This window comes from Meleagris gallopavo, chromosome 5 (assembly GCF_905368555.1).
Source record: "Meleagris gallopavo chromosome 5, MGAL_WU_HG_1.1, whole genome shotgun sequence".
NCBI lineage: Eukaryota > Metazoa > Chordata > Aves > Galliformes > Phasianidae > Meleagris > Meleagris gallopavo.
In genome coordinates this window covers 686,479-705,629 of record NC_139408.1, presented here as the reverse complement: position 1 = coordinate 705,629, position 19,151 = coordinate 686,479, and the positions used below count along the sequence as shown (strand labels likewise).

The 19,151-nt window shown below is 38.7% G+C and overlaps 1 protein-coding gene across 1 annotated transcript in view; it reads right to left on the bottom strand.

Annotated features, from left to right (window-relative positions):
• CSTF3 (cleavage stimulation factor subunit 3) overlaps positions 1-19,151 on the bottom strand; it is a 42,622-nt gene that overhangs the window by 14,454 nt on the left and 9,017 nt on the right. The window contains exons 2-4 of the mRNA XM_019615202.3: positions 18,962-19,063; positions 18,738-18,833; positions 144-176 (exon numbers count right to left, since the gene is read on the bottom strand). Coding sequence (XP_019470747.2) covers positions 144-176; positions 18,738-18,833; positions 18,962-19,063 — 231 coding nt within the window. The remainder of the gene's footprint in view (positions 1-143; positions 177-18,737; positions 18,834-18,961; positions 19,064-19,151) is intronic.

Sequence of the window (19,151 nt, the reverse complement as noted above, 5' to 3'; positions counted from 1 at the left end):
ACAAAGTCTATGTTATTGAAACTTCTTATCTGTATTTTTCAACAGCACAATCAATGGCAGCTCTTTTTTTTCAGTCCACATTAGTTGAATCACAAGCTACTTGTTCTTGCTATAGTTATATGGCATATATTAATAGGACTCACCTTTTCCACCTTGTCATAATTTTTTGCTTTAATCTACAGGGAAGCAGAAAAAAACAAATCACTTAGAAACTATTTTAGAACAGCAGGATTATATTCTGCATACAGTATTAAGCATTCCAGTTTGGCTGTCAAAACTCATTAATTTCTATCTTGCAAAAACACAATTAAGTACATAAAAACCATATAACTAGCTCGGCTTTTTCAAAAAGTTCTTGTATTTAATTTTCGACATCCATTAGGCCAAAATCCAGGCCTGAGTAGGCAAAGCTGCTTTCCTGTGCCCAGGTGTGGACACTCAGATGCAACCCCTTATTTTGAGGAACTTGGTTGTCTTAAGAGCATAAACTAACTTAGGTACCAAAGCCTCCAGAACAAGATTTAGTAAACCCCCATTAAAATACCATAATTACTAAAGTAAGAGGTTAACTCATTTTATATTTGAACACTTATTTCTCAAATGAACTCCGATACATCAAAGCCCTCACATCTGAGCACTCAGGCAGCAGACACCAACAGGGCACAGGCCGAGACAGCCTCCCATTCTCCTGCACCCTGGGATTAAGCTGTTGTACCGCCTCGATATGACCGGCATTTGAAAGCACAAGAGAACTTGTAATGGCAGCTTTAGGAAACACAGGCTACGGGAGGCCTACAATCAATCTCTGCCGCACAGCACAGCACACATCCTGCCTGGGCTGACGCCTCCTCAGCTTCTCTGCTCTCTTGCTGGTGCCCTGGCTCCCCGGGTCCCTCTGCACTGGTTGCCAACATCTCTCACTCTTGAACAAGGTCAATTAAAAATGAGGGAATTGAAGAGATTTTTGCTGACCTCGTGCCAGCAGCACTTTCAAATCAGAGCAGCATCTCGTCGGGGTTTGAATGATTTCACCAAGCCCCAGTTCGCAGGGATTTAAACTTCATTACCACACACAGGTTTCACATTCTTTTTCTGCAGACTATTTGGCTGGGAGGTAGGTGATTATAGCAGTGACAGACTGCAGAGACGTGCTGCTCTGCAATAGCATGACTTGAAGCCAGGAGGGCTGGGCAGCACTGCTGGGAGCACCCACAGCCTCACGTGCTGAGCTAATGGGCAGCCACGTACAGGCACACGTCTCATTTCTGCCTTCTCACGGCTTCTTGTGAGAGCAGCACCACGCTTCAGACTGATCTCAGCAACTTGAAGGCATTGGATAAGCACAGAGTAACCCCACTCGATTGTTTACCAAAGCATTTTATTGGTGTGTGGCAGCACCGTCACTGAGCACCTCCCAACCAGATTACACGTGCATCCAAAGAATGGACTTTCACCTCAAGACCTTGAAAATGCTTTGCTAAGAAAAAACAGTATTCTTTACTTGCGTGTAATTCCAAGAACAAAGCATTCTCTACATGAGTTACCTGAGACATGAAAAGCTGCTCTCCATGCTTGGACTTCGAGCCAGCGTTACGTATTGGTTACTCATTTCCCACATCTAATCCACAGAAGTGGTTTGATACCAGTATCTGAAAATTCAGCTCACTAGTGAGATCAGGGCACCAATGAAGTGAGGAGGTGGGAGATTAACGGGATTTAAATAAATAAAAAGCAAAGCAAGAGCAATATTTGCCACATCACTGAGTGCATCCCACTGGCTCTCCCAGCAAGCCGCAAGGCTGAGGGCAGGGCAGCCTCCTCTCCTGAAGGGCTTTGGTGGGCTTTCCCAACTCATCCAGCACCCTGCTGACCCGGCACAGGGACACCTGAGGTGGGGTAAGCACAGCACCACGGGGCTTCCCCATTACACATACAGGAACAGGCAGTGATAGAATACAGGGCAGTGTTAAAGGACTGACACTAATGCAATTCCATCCCTAAGTACAAGCAGAACAAAGCGAACGATACGTCTCTACAACAGATCGTCCTCTGAAAAAGTCTTTTTAAATGTGGCAGTGCAACAGAAAGCTTAAGTCACCGCTGTATCGGCTCTGTACAAGATGAATTCACAACAACAGTCAGATTTCTTCACAGAACACACTCCGTATTTCCCAATAATGAACTTCATAAACTTTCAAGGGGAAAATTCAATCTGTAAACGACATCACACTTCACTATTTTGAGTAGACTCATGAAGACGTACGTACCATGTAAAGCTAAGGAAAGCAGGATACTTCAGTCATCTCGAGACTTACAACTATTTGCAGTTGGCTAACAACGCACAATACAAGACTAACATGCTTGCTGGTTTTATTTAACCTTCTTAATGTTTCCTGGCTTTCACCAAGCTGCTAAGAAATTAAGGTCAGCACATGGTCCTTATGGGTCAACACAGCTTCTGCCACAACGCTCATTTTTTAGAGACCTTGGGCTATTTCTGCCTTTCGAATCCCTGTCCTTTTTCCGTGACTATTCTCTGAAGAAATAATTGATATTCTCAAGCAGAAGAGGCAGTGTTTATTTGCTGCTGGTCTCCAGCTGAACTTGCAGCTGCTCTCCCTGCAGTGCAGTGGGCCCTTTTCCCCAGCTGCCCTACCTGCCTCCCAGGCACTGCTCTCCCTGGCTTTGGCAGCTTCCTGGGAATTGTGGCCTGAAGAGAAGCTCCAGGTGCAGCTGGCAGAGGGCACAAGCTGGTGAGGAGGGAACACCAGGGCAGCACCAGCACTGGCTTCCCTGGGACGTCCTTCACACTGACGGGTATTTCTAACGCTACTTCCTGAAGTCAGGTTTTGTTACAACACCTTTAATGCTTTCTTTGTCTTAATAACACGTACACATTTCAGCAGAGAAAATTAAAACCAGAGCATCCACGTATTTATTCACACTAGGTAATATGTTATTAAAAAGTTAATATCGAAAAGGAAAATCAGACCATATACCAAATTTACCTATAACTGAATCCATGTGTGCCAAACATTTGTCGTTTTTCATTTCTTTCCTTTTAAGTTATCTACTCTACTGTCAAACCTGGTGAGATGTAATTAGGATCTCTATTTGTATCAAGTAATAATTATTAATTAATAAAATACATGCAGGTACATTTGCACCCATTTCCAAGAGAGATTTGGGGCCGGCTGGAGAGGTGCTCTCGCTACATTTGCAGAATAAGTACTGTTAGGAATAGTGCAGCTCACACCACTCAGAGTGCCTCAAACAAACGCAGGATGACTTCGAAAGTATTTTTTTAAATGTGATAAAACACAATTACATGGTTGTGTGCCTCAATTCCAAAATCTGTCACAGAATGAGATTCTAAAAGTTCCTTACAGTTATTCTCTGCCAGAAGCGTCCAGCTACTGCTACAAGGGTTATATCTAGAGCTTCCTCAGTCATGGCATTACATCAAACCTTAAAGCTGTCTCTGCTAGACATGTCAAAATTTGGAGGTATCCTCACAAGATGCCATCACATTTGGCTCCAGTATAAAGCAAAAGAAGTACCATTTTGCAACCTGCTTTCTCATCACAACTACCTTCTGGGTTTCACAGGTGTTTTTACAGGGCTATCACATACACTATCATGTATTTGTACTTCTATTTAAATCAGCCTTGAATTTTCTCAGAGTATTTAAGAATAAATCAGCCGTACACAATATTGTTTAAGCCAATGAACAGAACTTGTACCTCTTTAAATCCAGCTATCAGTTAATACCCCCACAGGCATTGAAAATCCTTTTTCCAAATCTAGGAACAGAAAGCAGATGTCACAGAATCACAGAATGGTTAAGGTTGAAGGGACCTCTCGAGATCAGCTGTCCTGCTCAGCAGGAACACCCCGAGCAGGTTGCCCAGACCACGTCCAGATGGCTTCTGAATATCTCTAAACAGACAGTCCATTTTAGTTCACACCTTGGTGCAGTTTCTATTTCCACGTACAGACAAATCTTTAGAACTACCACTTGCCTCTACTTCCTTACAAAAACTAACAGCCTCTTGGTGCAGTGAGGCACTCTGTTCGTGTTAATCATTGGAAAAACAGGCACAACTTTGGGGTACCACTGCCAAAAAGCAGCCAGAGGCTGCACAGGAAAATATTGCATCAAAACCAGCCTTAAAACAAAATTCTGAGCATAACTGCATTACATGATTTTTCTAGTAGGAGAACAGTACTGAATTACAGTCACCAATTTACTACAGCACCTCATTTCTGATGTATATTTTTCTTTTCTCAATCTGCGTTAGAAAAACAAAGAAGCAATTTCTCAAGTGTATTTTCTCCTCCTTATCACCTGTTTCATTCTACAGCTACGTCTTCTCATTTTGATTCTTTGCGTTTTAATGCCTTTTTAGAACACTTCGCATTCCTTTAAGACCTGAGCAAACTCAGCTTGTATTCTTAACTGCACTGTTGTTTTCCTTCTTGATGAACTCATTCCCATTACAGCAAATTTTTCTCATAGATTAGCGTAATTCAAGCTAAGTGCAGAAACTGGCATTTAGAACTCATGACGATGAGCACATCACACAGAGAAAAGAATTTCAGTTATCTGTCGCTTCACTGCCCTTCAGAACTGACACTTTAAAACTGCACACATAGAAGGTGGGGTTGAACAAGAACTGCTGCATCTGTTTTACCTGTTAGTGCTGTCTCAGTCTATTGAGTGTTTTCTTTCTAGTATGGGCTTTGTTTTGTTAATCTATTTCCTCAAGTTCATCAATGCAAAATCATTAAGAAGTTTCATCTAGTCGCTTGGTACGACAGCTGTCCTGAACAGAACTTGGTGCTGGTATATAATCACAGCTATGCTTCCCCGGTCCCTGCTCCTCTAACAGCTCATTATTTAGCATAAGTATTTCTCACGTGCCTGTTTAAAAAAAACCAACACACCACACAAGCTGTCTAACAGACACCTTCTTCTGTTTGCAGTCATGTAGCTGCAAACAAGAATTCCCCATCAAGAGAAAGACTGGTCTACATTATCCCCACAGTTATTTTCTTTAAGATTTCTAAGAGAAACTTTGATTCTTAATTCCCTTCTTGTTCAGCCAATTTTCCCCCCTTCTCCTTATCATCTTTTGCATTTAACAGCTTCACGTGGTCGTTCTGTGATCCTGTCTGTTACAGTCAGGTGAAGTTACTGATTATCATCCATCTCACTCTCTGTGTTCTAAAACCTGCCCATAAAACTCCAGAAGCCTACTGATGTACACATCTTAACTAGCAGAGTCAAGACCTCATATCTGCATCAGGAAGATGTGTTTCATACTATCTGCTCAGCAACACTCAAGAAAACAAAGACTTGCCTTAGGCGTTTCAGTAACAGCAGCTAACTTTATGCTTTTAATCCACTATTCTTTCCTAGTTGGGTCTGTATTTTACTGTACAACACGTCTTCATATATGATTATTTTCAACCGTTCCCCATGCTTTTGTATCTTCTCCAAATATCATTACACTTCTTTATTTAAAATTTCCCTGTTACCACATTTGAAATTAACTGTGTGAAGTAACTTACAAATGCTAAGCACCCTGTTATCCACTCCTTTGTAGCCATATTCAAATTCACACTGAGACTCTCAATAAGTCTGCAATTTCTTAAAGAAAAAGTCAATTTTAAACATGGTTTAGGGCTTTTAATTTAGTCTTTAATTTCACACTCACTTTAAAGGCACAGTAGAAAACATCAGCACACAGGCACAGTCCTGCCTTCCTGACTCTAGCACTGGTTCTTCCTAGGTATTTTAGCTCACTTCTGCTTCTCACCTCTATTTCTCACCACCTTTTGTATTTCACAGAAGCAGTGGGAAGCATTTTCAGATGGTTAACATGAGCAGATTTACCATTCTCCTTATAATGAAGTAAGCTATTCACAGAGCAGCAGTGCTTTTTTAACTTACTATGAATGTTACAAATTCGTAGGGCTCATCGATAAAACGTTCCGAGATAAAGACCTGATGTCTTATCTGTTGGCTGAATCATTGAAGTTATATAGCTGCATTAAATGTAAGCATAAAACAAATATATTTGGCCCACAGAACCCCCAATTTCTAAACTCAGATAAATTATACCAAATATCCACCTCAACTGCATGCCATGAGCGAAGAGTCCCTCAACACTGGCAATGGAACACATTCCTCCAGTGCTTTTTTTTGGCTAGTTTATGGAGATAACAGGCACCAGCAACTTATTCAAGGTTTCCAAACTGAGCAGCATACGCACAATCTGCCATCACCCCTAGTGATGCACTAACCCAGCAACACAAAGTTTCCTGCAGAAGACCTTAAAAGCAGCTCAGGAATCAGACTGCTGCAAAAGATTACTTAAGGGATATATGAAGCATCCCTATCTGGCAGAATACAAAAAGCCAGTTGTTTCATCACAGATCTCACACAGTAAGCTCTGAGATCTATCTTAAGACCCTTGATTTAAAATCTTTTAGTTGCTTTTGACTACTATTGGAAATAAGCGTTAATAACTGCAGTGCACCAGTGCACAGCACACCCAAAAAATAGCTCCTTTTTTCATTTTGGTACCCTCAAAATCTCACAGACAAGATAAGAAAGCAAAATTTGTGAAAAAGAGGGATGTTCTACACAGTTTGATGATACAATAGCGGAAGAAAAAGGCTATTTAGGGGGACAGCCCGATCCTTATTAGGACTGTAGTTGATTTTTTGTTGTATTCATTGCACACCTACAGACAGTTCTGATGCATTCATTTCAATTACACTTGCAAAAAAGTTTAACAACCGCAATTATTTCCTAATTGTATTACAGACTATTTATCGAATGAAGTTAAAATAATCCTCATTTTTATACGGAAGGTTTTAATACCCTTCCATACTTTCACCAAGATATATTCAGGATGCAGCTGAAAAAGTTAGAATTTCAAAGAGGCCTGATTTTTTGAAAGATTTTTAGAAATATATATCTGTACTTAAAAAAAACAACAACACAAAAAACATACATAAGGGAGTAGTTACCTTATACAGTTTCTATGCTGAGTGTGAAAAGGGCCAATATTCCAAATGATCAAATCTTAGGACCAGAAAGAACTGCTACTCGCTTGAAGTGGTCAAATTCATTCAGAGACTATGCATTAATTGATTAGCATGGAGGTGGTCTAGACAAAGCTCTTCCCAAATTAAATGTAATACAACCAAACAAGTTTGGAAAAGGAACAAAATTTTCTCAAACAGGAAAAAGCAGTACTAGAAGATGTGATGTAAAGCAATGCAGTGTAATCTTCTGATGGCTACGATGGCACAAGAGTAGCCTGGCCTGTCAGCAGAGGACAAATGGTTCTTAATGTTGTCTCTACAGCTGGAACACAGAGAGTCATTTTAATAATATGTTGCAAAAATGACCCAAAGACAAAGGTTGTTAAAAGCAGGATGTTGGTCCCGAGACTCTAAAGATGTCTATGGGCTCTAATGTTTGACCACCAAAGACGACCGTCATCACAGGAAAATAAGCATTGGAAATGGTCAAGTTAATACTGGAGAATAACGGTGACACCCAAGTAAAGCACCGCATCCATCCTCTGAACTTGCAGTTGACAAGACCTGCACTACATTACACAACAAAATGGAAACAAGTGCACTTAACTGCAATGTTGCAAACATGGTAAAGAAGGGAGAAAGGTTCAGATCCTGACATTGCTGCAGATTTCCTAAGAAATAGTGCAGAAACATTTCTGTCAGTCGTTTACTAAACAGGGAAAATAACTGGCCTCAAAAGCGTAAGATGAACCCGATGGCTGCACTGTTTTTTGTTCTACAGCTGCGAAACGCTCCAACTGAAGGGAATCAGCCTATTTTTCCAACACGGGCAGCTGCCTTGATCAAAATCCTTTGTGCATCCTTTGCAAACAGAAGGAATTTCTTTACTTTTTCCTTCCTGGGAATACATACCGTTATGCAAAAGTTACATCCACAGTGTTAAAAAAGGGAATGACTATATTTGAAAAGTCAACTAATTATCATACTGCTTCGTACTCAAACAAGACTTTTCCAGTTTATGCTCTTTCTTCACTTAAACTCAGTGCTATGAAAGCTTTTCAAGTGGCTTCCCTTCTCTCTCCCTTTCAAGCTTCAGCTTGACGGCCATGAAAGGTTAAAGCTAATCCTGCAAGGCGTTATCTAAAGGAGGTCACACTACTCGTGAAACGGAGAGACCACAATGTATGTGTATCTACTTCAAATTGAAGAGAGCTGACATTAGGGCTTAGATACTTCCTAAGCTACCTTACACTTGGATAACTGACTGGAGAAGTAGATTTGAGTGGAAGAAAAGCTCAAATTGGAAAAGGAAAAAAACCCAGCAGATTACACATTCCCACTCTTTAGAAACGAAAGGCGACATTTCTACTGCAAGTTGGTTTTTTGGTTTGTTTGTTAAACAGATTTTAAACTTTGCAGATCAAATACAAAGTAACTTACACCTTCTCTAAGGGATTTTTTAAAAACAGTCCACGCTGTTTAAAGATTAAAGCCTATTTAAGCCAACTGTATAACTGTCTTTACAGATTCATCGAACTGCTCCTACTTGATATTCATCAGTACCGGATTAGCAGAGAAGGACTGCTCAGACTTCCATTTCAGCCAAATGAAAACGTCATGTTCTAACAGTCATTTAACCTACAGCTAGGTAGGTGCATTTACAGTTTATTTCATGAGAAAGATGAAATGTAAAGGTACATTATAAAAGCAGTACAGACACTTGTGGCCCACGCAGTCTGGCAAAACAGACAGATAAAATACAACTGACATCACAGCTTCCACCTATCACTCCCCATCTCAAATCACAGGGAACAAATACCAGATGTTAGTGACATATATTCAAGCTAAATATGCTGTCTACACAAGAATAGAATGAAACACCTTCCAAGGCATTTCAAATTCAAACTTGATGGCAAGTTTAAATAATGTAATCTGTAGTTTGCCCATAAACAAGAACGACACACATCTTTTACGTATTTTACAAATAGGCACAAGCATCAATCTGTATTTTTACAGAGAATCCAATTAAAACACTTAAATAATCAGTTCAGATGATACAAAATTTTTGCTGAGGGAAGCTGGGAGACTTATCTGACTGGAAACCAACAACTTTTCAATCTAAGGCTACCTAACACCAGAAGCCCTACACAGAAAAATTGCATCATTCAGCTTACAGAACACTTCAGTGCGTCCTGATCCAGATTCAGATCCAGATCTGAAAGGAATATTTGCACAGATAAATACCTAGACTTATCTAAGAAAGATTATTCTTGGCTCCTAGGCCAGAACAAAAAGCCTGCTTACTGATCAGCAAAGGAGGTGCTACTTTTATGTACACCAGTACAGAAGAAAGAAATACAAGCGGCCAGGGAACCCTCCCAAGTTTCATATCAGTAATGAAAAGTTTGATATTAATCATCTATTTTTTGTTGTTTTTCACAATGAAAAATTAGGTTGCTTCTACACCCTGACACCAAGGGGTGTCCATACAGAACTAGACATATTCCACGAAGCTGCTGTTTTAGACAGCAGAAACAGTCAGTTTGATATTTCTACCCCTCAAATTGAGCAGACAGGCACACTGTTATATTGACATAGACTGGATAGAAGAATACAAAATGCTTTCAGGTCAGATTTGCATTAAAGAATGCAAAACATCTCCCAGTTTCAAGCACTGAATTAAAAAATAGTAGATAGAAAGTCAGTTGGCTTCTCACATCTAATTTACAGATGCACAGCTTAAATAAAAGCCATGGTAGTTCTCCTTTGTTTTATTTGGCTGGTTTAAGCTGAGATGGCAAGAGTGGCCATCTGATCTCACCTAAGCATAATGAACTGCAGGAACACCAAACTACCATCATCTGTAGAAGTGACATGTAATTAACACCGTAGCTTAAGCGATCACCCTTATCACTGGCAGAAAATATTTGGCTATGTGAAATACAGGGCTTGACGGAAACAGAAGGTAAACTACCCAAATTGAGAAGACAGAGCTCAAAACCAGGCACGATTCTAAAGAGAAGGTGAATTTCCTCTCACTCAAACCTTAGTGTCAGAGGAAGATGGCAGCTGCACTTATCTTTGGTGTATATATTGTGGTGATGCAGCATTTAAAAAACAAGTCTGGAGACTCGGTAAGATGTGAAGCAGCACCATGGGATGTCTGTGGGTCAGTTGACATTTGAGCAGAAAACTTGCCTAGTTGAAAAAAAAATTAAATCATGATCTAGACAGCTTTTAGCAACTCTGCCAGCCTGTGAGAAAAACAAACCACAGGCATCGTGCTGAATTCAAGCAGTTGGTGCACCTCAATATACAGTCAAGAATTCTATATGTTGGAGCAGCAACACTCGGTATTGGCAATGAAATCATAGAACATTAAGGTTGAAAAGACCACTGAGATTATCTAGTCCTACCATCAACCCATGACCACAAGGATCACGTTAGTGCAGTGCCCACCCTTTTCTTGGAAACTTCTAGGGACGGATTCCACCATCTCCCCGGGCAGCCTGTTCCAATACCTCACCACTCTGAGAGGTAATCTGTCCTTATATCCAACCTGAAACTCCCCTGGTGCAACTTGAGGCCATTGCCTCTTTTCCTACTGCTGCTCCTGGGAGAAGGGGTTGACCCCCCTGTCACTACAGTCTCCCTTCAGGTATTCGTAGAGGGGCTGAAGGTCTCCCCTGAGCCTCCTCTTCTCCATACTGAACAATCTCAGCAACCTTGGCTGCTCCTCATAAAACTTGGGTTTCAACTGTGAAGCTTTTGCAGAAATGACAGACTGACAACAATCCATCATACGGGTTTATGGTAACAATTCAGCAGTGCAGTCTTCCTTTGATTCAGATCAGTAAAAATAACCAAGCTAGGCTGATTTAGAGATACTTTTGTTTTTCTCATTTGTAAATTAAAAAAAACCAAACAACTGCAGACTGATCGTATTTCTAGAATTTCTGCAAATGAGAAATAAAATCACAAAACATCTTCCTGATGAGAAAATTGAGTTTAAGGAACATCAAGAAAACTACAAGAAGAGAAACTTACCTCCATCTGCTCTTAGTGCAAGAAAAAAAGGGTGCTTTTTTTTTTTTTAAATAACTTCTGACCCATCATTTAGTTAATAAATAAATGTATGCACACACTGGGGACCAAAGTCTCAATAGAAGCCACAGGGATACAGAAAATGAGAGAAGCCAAATGCATTTGTTTCCTTCCTTTCATATAGCCTGAAAGCTGATCTGAGAGGAACGGTAACACTGTTAAACTAGGACCAGTCAATTACTAATTCAAATCCAATTTGAAATCATTCTGAAAAATAAATTGAAATATGCACACTCTCAGTTCCTCAGTGGCAGGGGGAGGACAGAGAACAGTCCACTAGTATAGGTTTCCTTCTACGCTTAATTAAATTCTTAAATTAAATGAGAATTAATAGGAAGCCTTACATACACTATAAAATGCCACCAACAATTTGTTATGCATTTTATTCTTTATACATCGGAAAAATAAAGATGTAGAACAGGGGAAAAAGATTTATGAATGTTTGTTCTTTGACAAGCCATCTCCCTTCTTCAGGAAAAGAGAGCAAAGACTGAACTGCAGCCGAGTTGTCCTTCCTGTTAGGTCATGCTACAAAAACTTAAAACATACTTAGCTTTACATACAAAATGTAGCTTTGCTGAGCACAGTGAAGGTAGTCCTCCTGCTAACTTCAGCACGTTTGTTGCAGTCTGGGTCCAGAAAGTACTACATTACATAAAGAGAGAAATCGTCTTTCTAGTTCAAATGCAAGATTTCAGAAGTATTTGAAAAATGAAATCATCAGTCAGCATGTTTTTCAGTAAGTTTGTTCTCTTGTGCTCACAGATTAACATTTCAAAGCATGTACTGGTTCTTTCTGGTTTTCTGGTTATTTCTTGTTTTCTATTTCACAAGCTAATGCAAACGATAGGGGATATGAAGAGAGCAAACTGTCCCCACTAGAAAGTTTTATGTAGTCATCATATTATAGGAACCTAACAAGGTAAGATGGCTGACCCATCATCGTACAACTGCACTTTTAAAAACAGCTGATTCAGAGGAACACTTGAATTAATTCATAATGTTAAAGCCTATACAAATTAGATATACCCAGAAGCTCCATAACTGTCTTGCTGAAATACAGCAAAGGTAAAAGCACAAATAAAATCACCACAATCCCCCAGCAACTCTAGCTTTCCTCCCCTGTGAAGGTTTTCAGTCTGGCTGCCTGTCTACAAAGCCTCTGGTTAAGAATCTACTAAAACACATTTCTTAAATTTGTGAGCAGTAACATGTGCTCACTGGAACTCATGAAAACTAATATTAGCATGTGGGTCAGAGGGCTTCCTACACTTTTTTCCTGCATTCTTTTATGTAAGGAAGGACAACCATCAAAGCTCGCAGTATTGGCTACGCAACACTTTGTTGCAGAATTGCAAATCCATTACCGGACATATAACACAAACTATCGGGGAGAAAAAAGAATATTGTAAGAAGGAAAAAAAACAACAGTGCAACACATACTAACAGCATACAGGAATGTGGGAATTAATGACTTGCCTTCACAGAAGTTGACAGTTAACAGAAGCCACTACGTTTCACTGCAGCAGTGACTCAAAGCCCTTTCACAGTCTGCAAAGATATTCTGGAACAAAAGTCAATCAGTATTTTACACCTCAGCATTATGAGATAAGGGTTAACAGGCGTCCTCACAGCCATTGGGCTTCTCAAAATCTCAAGACAAAACAACAGGTAACTCAACCAGCTGACTGCTGGAAGACACGTAAGAAGGAATGCAAACTCATGGTAGACTACTTCAAATTATACCTCCTTCATCAATTAAGATGAAAATAACCAGTCTGTAGCTAACACAGGATCCATAGGAAAGCTCTGTATTTACTATAGGTTCTTTCAGGTTGACATAAGAAAACAGCTGAAGTTTGTGCCTGACCTGACACGCATACTTCCCCCGCAGCACAAAAACACGAGTGGAAGGATAAGCACGACCTCAAAAAAAAAGAAAGCACACAAAAAATAGTTTTCACTGTCTTCAATACATTTGAAAGTGAGATTTCTAAAGTGTTGTGAAAGTGTTTTATATAACTAGTATTTCTGATAAGAATATTTCTGTCACCCCACCTTGAATGAATATGACAGAACAGGAAGCAGTCCACGTTTATTCATGTGAGAACAGCAGCACACTATATACACAAGAGGGTTCACTCATCTCTTCATCAGGTTTCGCTCCCACTTCAGAAATTCGAACTCCTAACTCTACTACCCCCATAATGTTATTTTTATGACTGTACAAACATTTAAATAATAATTCACTACTACTGTACCACACATAATCTGAAACTACAAACATCAACTATGTGTGTAACTTTGATATTCCATAACTTGTAGGAGCACGGCAACTATGCAAGGTATACATGTCTGTGATTACATATTGAATAGTAAAGATAGAAAAGCAGCTGCATGTAATTTCTAGTGCAAGTCTACAATAATCACACAGACAGAACAACATTTATTAACAGGAATGGAACAAGTCCACAGATGGATAAGAAAAGATCATTAATACAGTTGTAAAAAAGTCTCAGACTGAAGTAGTCAAGAACGTGCCGTATGGATGCTTGTACAGAGCACCTGTACAACAGTTTATCAAACTGCAAGTTCACTATAAGAAATGTAGTAAAATAGTGGAGGTGGGGAGTGGTAGCATGTTTTATAATGCGGATATCTTCCATTAAGAAGTTCACAAAGAGTGGCTAGGGATGTACACAACCTTTTCAATTTGAAGTACCACTAAACAATCTCAGCCAAGAAGTCTTTTTTACTTTGACTTCTGATCACTCCAACTTCATCCTGACAGACGTCAGTTCCCATTTGACCCCAAGGAGAAATATATTGATATGCATAATTAATAACATTTGTTCTGAACTTGGAAACAAATTAAAGCAAAACGGGGGAAGAAAATGCTTTGAAGAAACACAAACATTTTAAACAAAAACAATCATTTTTCTAAAAGGTTTTATTTAAATTTTTCATATACAAGTATGTTAAATGATACATTCTGACTAGTATCCACACCAGTGTGAATTACATGAATTAAAAATACTGATGTATTGCATTTGATTAAATGCAAAACAAATCAACCCTAAGCCTTGGTCCCACCATCTGAAACATCGTACAGCATCTTGTTTTCTTACTGAGACATCTAAAATTCAAAATGTTCATATCAGATAGAAGTTATCTGAACAAATATATCTAGTTTCATTTCTTTAGAACATGCAGTAACACAGGAGGCTTATTTGAAAAAAGTGCAGAACAAAAAAAAAATACATATCAACAGCCAAACACTTGACATGCATGCTACTAGTGTTGTATTTATTGTTTCTAGTTTTGGGGGGGTATGTCACAACTGTTTCGTGCTTCTGATTTTTTAAATCTTTAATTATAGCAACCTTTCAACATCTACTCACAACAGTTCCAAGTGACCGGGATATAACAAGGTACGTTCAACAGCAGAAAAGGTAAGAAGGTGTGGTGTCAACTGGCCTGAAGCATTCAGGACAATTGCAGATTAAAGTTTGCACATATCCTGACAGAACTAAAAATTCATGGAAAGCATTGCAAATATATGAACGTGGTTTATTAAGTGTGCCTTGAAAAGATTTGTGATTTCACAAGGAAAACTAGTGGTAAAAAAGGCAACAGTGTCAAATGCTTGTTGTGGAACTACTGAAATACCTCCACCACCAATGAAGTGAAAGTGAAAGGCATTATCAAATCTTTCTGCATCTAAAAGATGGGTCAAACAGTCAAAGAGACAGAAGAAACAGTAATAGACAGTTGGGCCTACAGAATCACAGGGTGTATTATAACAGAATTTATTATTATTTTTTACATTTGTGCAGCACCTTTTAGCCGGATGCCAAAAGCACTTTAATCGTTTAAAATAAGCCTCACAACAACCCTGTGAGGTAGGTAGGTGTCAGTGTTTTAATCATGGTAAAACCAGTTAAATAACTTACCCAGGAAGTCAGAGTAAATCAGCAGAGCAGGCTAGCATCCAGATCATGTGATCTATGAACTTAATGTTATGGCAGATATGGGAGACTTACGTGACCCTTCTTACAACTGTGAAAGAGGCACTGAGACATGAATTGATTCAAGTTCTTTGGAAGTAGGTTTTTATGGAAAAGGTATCAAGAGAAAAAACATGCTCTGAACAACTGAAGAAAAGCCTCAATATCAAGAGTAACATTTCTGCTCTAATTCCTCCATTTTAGGAGACGCTAAATACAGTAGCAAGCTAACTACTTTTACTTGCCAAAGTGTATAAAAATAGACTACTTGGTTTAATCCACTAAAACCAACTACTCTCACAAGAATTACATGCTATGACCTCACAGCACTGTGAGCTGGCAGACTTTTTATCCATTTCGACTATTTCTGATATTTAAATAAGCAGATGCAGGACATAAGTGATAATAATCAGAATCAAAATTTCTTTTTGACCAATTCCAACCTTCATATAACTCCTATCAGCGAACCATCAAAGCACGGCTCCCCAGTTCATCTCCAAGTTTGACTGACCACCAAACAGTCATAGGAGAGAACAGAGTATTTAAGTCAGTGCTTGGCATAAAAAATGGAGCACAAGGTATTGAGTTGCTTCAGCAAGGTCTGTACATCAATGGCACTAAGTTAGATGGTATGCTAAGTGCTGAGTACTACTTTACAACCTATTTCACTAAGAAACCAAGCCATATGGAGAAAGAAAGCAGTGAGCATCACTGTCATAAAAAGAAGTAACCACAGCACTGAAGTCTGCACTTAAAAGTTTTGTACTACATAATAAACTAGCATATGCAAGACAGGGTTTTGTTCATGCAGCTCACAAACAATGATTTCTACCCAAAGATTGGAAGCAACTAAAGCATTCCTCAAGATAGGCAAAGGGAAATAAGGAGATTTCTATAAATGTTATAAAGAACATACGCTAAAGGCTAAAACTTTTTTCACCAGGCCACAGCCATAACCTTCACCCTAGCTCATCTCCCAGTAATAGAACATCACTATGTAGGGATATTTATCTCAGGCATAAGTAGTTCAGTGGACAAAACTCTCCAGTTAAAGACAACATGCCAGGAAACAGCTCCCACTTTCCTCTCTCCTTTTCTCTGTGACGCAAAGAGGAAATAAGTTATTATGTTAAAGAGGAAAGCGATACGCTTCTTTTGACATCAGGAAAGATGCAGCTCACAGATAACTGAAGATTTAGCAATATCCAGATTTAAATACCCACAAAAATAAAAGCTAATCAAAAGTAATGGTAAACAAAGCTCTACCACAAGTTTATTATCCCAGCTCAAGGCTAGGAAGAGACATATTCAAAAGAAAGTTGACAGCAGAACACTAAGATTTCCAAGGAAATACAGCTTCGGGGAAATACACTCCCTGAACATTTTAAAAGCTGCAATTAAAGAAGCATCCAGATAATTTCTCCAGCAAACTTATAAAATTTGATTTATATTCACACTGTTCAAAGAACATTTGAGAAAATATCATTTTGCATTTACTTCAACGATACTGGACACAAACAACTTTAACGCTGAAAATAGTACACAATTGTGATTTTTGTCAGAGAAGAATTTGGAAATAGGAAGTTATTTAATCTTAAAGCTATAAATGGTTGGATATATTGAAAAAGGTAGCTATAAACATGTTGCTTATCAGTTATATCAGTAACCTTGTGAGTTTGGAGAGAAGTTACTGGAACCACTACAGTTAAAAATTTTAAGTTTTAACTGGAGTTTAAAAGTCTCCTCATTAGTTAAGTTTGTAAAGAGTAACTTCTTCCATATCTTTCAGATAGATCCCTTCCCAAGTGCAACCTTTACCAAAACTCCACAAGTCACATTTATCTTTTTTTTTCTGTAATAGAATAATATATTCTATTTTTCTTACATTTCAAGTGTAGTTGTAGACAGATAAACACGCACAGAAGCGCAAGACAGTGATCTTAATGCTAACTGCCTCTTCCTCAAGTTTACCTTGTTTTACGTGGCTAACATATGAGCTGGATAGAAGCTTATCTCCGTTCCATTAAGAAGCACTTAAGAATTATATCCTAGACTGCTTAAGCCTTGTCACCATTTGTATCTGTATACAGTACTAATTATAAATTAGTTAGAATGATTAAGGAAGGTAATGTCTGCCATTTGGTCTCTGATAATCGTTCAAGACAAGAAGCCTCAGACAAGAAACCTCATATTGATAACGGTACTTTCTGATGAAAGATTTACAATGTAGCACAGACTTTCTGAGGTGGTCTTATTCACCTCTCAAATCTGAGTTACAGGAAAGATACCCGTGTCAAATAAGTCCTAAATCTCTCAGAAATCGGAGTTCCATGTACTCCCCAAACTAAGTTAATATTCTAAAGACTAGATTCTGTAGCAAATTATGTGGGGTACAAGGCTAACAGATTTGGATGTAGGGTCCCAAAAGGAAAAATTCACATCTAAATGTGTTAGTGCATTCACAGTCTCCCAGATACGTCCAGTCACCAACACTCCACTAACCACAGACGACTAGCAACAAAACACTGCAAGTTCAAGGGTATTTCATTAGGCATATTGATCATTTTAGGTTGCACTACTACATCTTGCTATAAACTGCAACATACCATTTTCTGTTACGTCCCCGTGATCCCAATTTTATTTCAGAAGCTTCAAAAACTTACTGCCAGGATACTCTTGGATATGTAATTTAATGTCAAATAAGCTGGGACACCTATACCATGCAGTTTTGCCACTCATTGCTGATTCCCAATTTTCAAGTGAAATAGAACCAAGGAAGTAACTATCTCAGTTTTTAATTTATGAAACCAAGGACCCCACCACTGTTGTGTAGCAGGTAGAAGATTTGACTCCAGAGAAACATGCAGCTAAAAGATGCCCATAAAAAGTATGTGTATTGGTAAAGAAAAATGAAATATATACATCAGTTACAGGAAACAAAAAAAAATAGCTACGTTGAGAGTGGATTTTGCAGCACATCCCCCTGTTTACGTGCTCAGTGCACTCAGGGGCAACACAAATGCTGCTGCTTTACCTAAGTAAATAACCCCAACTTTGTTGGTATCTCTAAAAACTAATGAGTTGTGCTAATACATTTTCCCATCCATTACAGAATTGAGCACCCATCCCACACCCTCCCTGAATACATTACTCATAGAAATACTCAGTTCTCTATGGAAGAAAATATATTAAAAGATCCAAGCATCCACAGAAAGTCATTCAAATAAGTTTGTACGTATGAATAAAAAAAATGTCCTCTAAATAAATGACACGGGAGGCAATAAATTGACACGACAAGTAAAGAAAAGGCTAAAGCACTCCAATACCATTGAAACTGTTTTAATGTTGTTGCAATTCCATAATGCAACAATCATCAACTCATAAAAGACCCAAATACTTTAGAATTCACTTTAATTACTCCTTTGTACCTATTTTACAAAATAAATGCAAGGTATACTTAAAATCCCACCTTCCCCTAGATTTCATGTGCCTATCTTATTTATGAATGAGAGTGTAAACTTAAATTCCTATTAAATGTTATATAAGAAAGAATGTTAAAATATTAACCTCTGCTTCAATGTACAGTTTCCAGAATCTGCCAGAACTGGGGAACTGGGCAACAAGGCGTTCATAGGTCTTCCGTGCTTTGTCTATAGGTTGATTCTAAAAATTGAAAATCAAAACAGCATTTACAGTATTATGACTTATGTAAATAATATGCTGATTTTACTCCAGAACCAAATAGTGTGAGTGGACCATAGATAAGGAAATGTAATCCTATGTCACTAAACCTGTGCCTCTCGAATGAGAATGCTCCAAGCGTCAAGGTCATATGGATTCTCTTCTAGTTTCTTTTCAGCTTTCTTCACTTTTTCTGGGACATATTCAGCAGCCTAGAAAAATTAAAGAGAAGACATAAGAGATCACAGGTAGAGTTTCTCAAATACAATCCCAGCTACAACATGGTATAATCAATGGATA